Source organism: Sinocyclocheilus rhinocerous, unplaced genomic scaffold (assembly GCF_001515625.1).
Source record: "Sinocyclocheilus rhinocerous isolate Xijiao unplaced genomic scaffold, SAMN03320098_v1.1 scaffold126, whole genome shotgun sequence".
NCBI classification, from domain to species: Eukaryota; Metazoa; Chordata; class Actinopteri; order Cypriniformes; family Cyprinidae; genus Sinocyclocheilus; species Sinocyclocheilus rhinocerous.
This window is the reverse complement of record NW_015662929.1, coordinates 287573-291836: the sequence shown is the minus strand read 5'-3', so window position 1 is coordinate 291836 and position 4264 is coordinate 287573. Positions and strand designations below refer to the sequence as shown.

Below are 4264 nucleotides of genomic sequence, written 5' to 3'. Positions count from 1 at the left end.
TTTATCTTTGTTATTAGAAAATAAGAACAAAGATATACATTACAAATACACATAATATACAAATAAAACAAACAGTGCTTCATTTTTCAGGTACAGTATTTAGCAGTAACATTCAAGAAATTGAATGAACACATATTACAATAAAACATGTGATTGCGCATAAGTGCTGTGTCCCGTGAGAGTAACTCTACCGCTGAGCTAACACTGATGTGAATGCATGTGGCGTTGTACATTATATTGAGACGGAGGGAGGCGCCAGAACTGTCTGCAGCTGATAGAATGTGCGCTGTAGCACGATACAACGATATTTCTTCAAAAGCAGATCGTGGAGACATTTTAATCGTCCACGATCAAAAATCGTCATATTGCACACCCCTAACTACCAAGTATAATCAATCTCACACACACAAACAAGCACAATAAATCACTTCACACTATTAAGCACACTATTTAACATATATGTCGCACTGTACAGCCCTGATATATGTGACCCTGGACCACAGGTGGGTAACCAAGCAGTTGCTGGTATTTTTTTCCTACTGTAAAAGTCAGTGTGGACCAGCTACTGTTTGGTTACTCACATTCTTCAAAATATCTTCTTTTGTGTTCAGCACAAGAAAGAAATTAATACAGGTTTAAGACAAAATGTGAGTTTGTAAATAATGACAGAAATTTAATTTTTTGGGGGGTGAACTGTCCCTTTAATGACAGTCGGCAGCATGTTTAGTATCTACTGTCCCTTTAAGAGCTGCACGCGTTTCTCTCCCAACTTTTTACTTTCATTTTAGACATAACCAACTGTGTTTATATGTAAACCTTGTGTGTTTTGACAGTATTAGACGCGAAAGACAACTGAGTCCAATAATCAGGCGCTTTTTGACAGGCTCTCAGTGTGAGCGCGCTTCATTTTTGTTACCATTGCCATGCATTATACGACTGACAGACTGCAACGGCTGGAGTTAAACATCTCTGTTTGTGTTCTACTGAAGAAACAAAGTCACCTACATCTTGGATGCCCTGGGGGTAAGCAGATAAACATCACATTTTCATTTTTGGGTGAACTATCCCTTTAAGTGTCAATTTTTCGAAATTGAGGTTTATACATCATCTGAAAGCTGAATAAATAAGCTTTCCATTGATGTATGGTTTGTTAGGAATAAATAGTAGTACTCGAAAATAGTAGATACACTATTTTTTTGAAGAGTTGCTTTAATTTCTTTAAAAAAAAATTACAATTAATAAACTGTATACAAAGAGCTAACATTTAGAACAGAAAAGGGAATTAAAAAAAATATAATCAAAATTGAAGACACAATGACACAATCAAACATAAATAATCAGACAAATCCAAAATTTTAATTAAAACATTTAAAATGATGGAATCTAATCATTTAGCTTTAAGGTCAAGCGTGTTCAGGGTGAGCATGTTATAGGCCTGTGTTGTTAGGACTTTCTTCTTCCATATGAAGACACTGTCTGAGTTTGCCATTCTCCTGAAAACACCAAAGACAGATTTGATAACATCCCAAAACAGCAAGTCATTAGTTTGCCAAATCGTCCCCATATTGGGAGCATGAATGAGTTAAGAGAGATGCTTTAACAGTTACTTCTACTTTAATTCAGATGTAGACTTTGTTTTTAGCTGATTCATGGAAACAAATGGAACATTTATAATACGAGTCAATAACTAGTTCAGCCTGGGACACACCAAGGTGAGCGTCTGTCAAGATAGTTTGTTTGGTCCACCATGCTGCCCGATTCAACATGTTAAATCAGTTTCAGGGCCGTCGACGCGAGTGAGAGCTCTGATTGGATGTTCAGTCTAGCGAACGAGTCAGTGCTCGAGAATTAAAGTGAAAGTGATGAAAACTAGTAAGTAAATGCAGGCGGCACAGACAGAAGGCTGTTCTAATGTTACCCATTAGCATTCCAATATGTGAATACTTTCATAACATGAGCCGCTTAAAATGAAGACTGTTATCAACACAACTGATATTCAAAATGGTAAGCTAGCACTGCTTTGTTTACGTTTCGTATATCTGCATTTATCTCGTATATCCTCGTTTCGGTTTCTCATTTTAAATGACGGAGATATACTATTGGTAGCTTCTAATATAGACGGCTAATTCCTCTCATGCAGGTGCAGAACGCACCCTTTAAGGCCTTTTCACATTGAACGTGAAATTCGGAGTGAATGTTCGGTGCGATGACGCTTTTGAAACGAAACAATAGATCCCTAATGCATACCTGCAAACTCACAAGAGGTCAAAAAGGTGACAGTTCGGAATATAAACCATGTGTAGATGGGCCTGGGGGCGCACACCCCCCCAATTAATGTTCACATTAGAGTGCGCATACTATCAACAAACTCCATCTTTTCACTGCAGAGGAAACAGAAGCTGCATCTGAAGTGGCATTAGATGTATTCACACAGACTGTTTAATGAAGCTGAGGTGCCATAAATGCATTTACACCACATTTCAAATGCATAAATAATTTTATAAGATGAATGTTTTAAATATTTTTGAACATACAAGTTAAAAATGTTGGGAAAAATGCAATACTTTTAAATATGAAACCAAACCAGCAGTAGATGACAGTAAAGGACTGTTTTAGTCATTAGTCATTCATTCAATCGGCTGATTCATTCAGAATCGAGGTATCTGTCGTTATGAAAGGGTTTAAAAAAAAAAAAAAAAAAAAAACATACCTTAATCTTAAAAAATATTTTTTTCAACTATATAGCAGGAATACAGCTGCCAATTTAAGTGTTATGATTTTTTTCTATTTAAACGTACAACCTTCTCAAACCAGAGACTGTATGTTCATACTGACTTCTTGCAGTCTGGTGATCTCCTTTTTCAGTTTGACCAGGTACTCAATCTTCTGCTTGGGGTTCTGATGACCCAACAGCTTCCCATTCTCCTCGGTCAGATGGTCCACCTGCTTTCTCAGAACCTCGATGTCCTGCAAGACACCACTAGGGTTCAAATGAAGGAGTTTACATTTACATGCACTTAAAAGCAGTGTTCCCTTTAAGTTCCCTCACTATTCAGAATTGACAGCATCTTATAACATAAGATACGATATATTCAGGGTCGGATTTAAAATACATTTTTGCCTATAAGGTCTATAAAAGGAATAAAATAAATAGGACCCACACAAAATATATAATAGGCTCTAATATAATTAACAGATTAACAAAAGGAAAAAAACACACACACACACACACAATTAGTTCTAGAGTTGCTTGACTTTTCAGCCATTCATCATCAAACTAAAATGCAGTCAAACCAAACATAAAAGTTAGTGTTTATTTTAAAGGTCCGCTGTGAAATCAGTGTGCAGCGCCCAAACAAACATGTTTGCGCATGTGAAGGATTTTACGCGGATATTAGAACATGAGTGAAGTATAAAGCCTTGTTTAGGCTACATGATGAATAATGGTTTAGCAACCAAATAATACAAATATGGCAAAAATGGAAACATTTGGATTCTTGTCGAATGAGAGAGGCTCGTGAGCGCAATGCCGTTTCAACTTTGCTTGACGTTTGCGTGCTGTTTATAATTGATTATAATTTTATAACAGTTTATAATAAATGCCACTAGCTTATAGCGTGATTTTTTTTTATATTATAGTTTAATATATAATTTTATAGCTGATTATTTTGTCATTCTTGTTCTGTAATATCGTTACATGTAAAGGATTTGTTGTGGACTGAAGAGAACTAAATAGGCTAAATAATGTTTATGTTTGTAAAGGTTTCCTTATATTTACCGGTATTTAATATACATAAATAAAAAAAAAAGTAATTGTTTGCAGTTACAAGTAGGGATAGCACCGATACAGATACTGGTATCGGTATCGGGCCCGATACTGAGCTCCTGTACTCGTACTCATTAAAATGCCCCGATGCCAAACGCCGATACCACACAGCATGTGATTAGTGCCATTCAGACAAAGAAACACAGACAACAGAACAACAGACAGCAGAATGGAGTTATTAGAGATTAAAGATGTCTACGAAGTATATGTATGCAATGAATATAATGTTAAACATTCAGTATTAACGCCTGTATAGCTGATGTGCGTGAGCGGATAAGCAGAGCACGCTGAGTGGATTGAGCGCGCGGCGGCGCAGATGCGCGAGCTTGTCGAGTGAATATACCTTTCTCACAGACATCACTGGAAAGTTTGTAGTTCGGTCGGATACGTCAAAAACAAGTAAAACAATGCACAAGTTACTTAACGGTAGGGAGAGAG

At 36.6% G+C, this 4264-nt stretch overlaps 1 protein-coding gene across 1 annotated transcript in view; it reads right to left on the bottom strand.

Moving 5' to 3' along the window:
* Window positions 1-1407: 1407 nt before the first annotated feature.
* The window catches only part of LOC107728409 (kinesin-like protein KIF15), a 62224-nt gene continuing 59367 nt past the window's right edge, over window positions 1408-4264 (bottom strand). The window contains exons 33-34 of the mRNA XM_016538570.1: window positions 2836-2967; window positions 1408-1493 (exon numbers count right to left, since the gene is read on the bottom strand). Coding sequence (XP_016394056.1) covers window positions 1428-1493; window positions 2836-2967 — 198 coding nt within the window. The 3' untranslated portion in view covers window positions 1408-1427. The remainder of the gene's footprint in view (window positions 1494-2835; window positions 2968-4264) is intronic.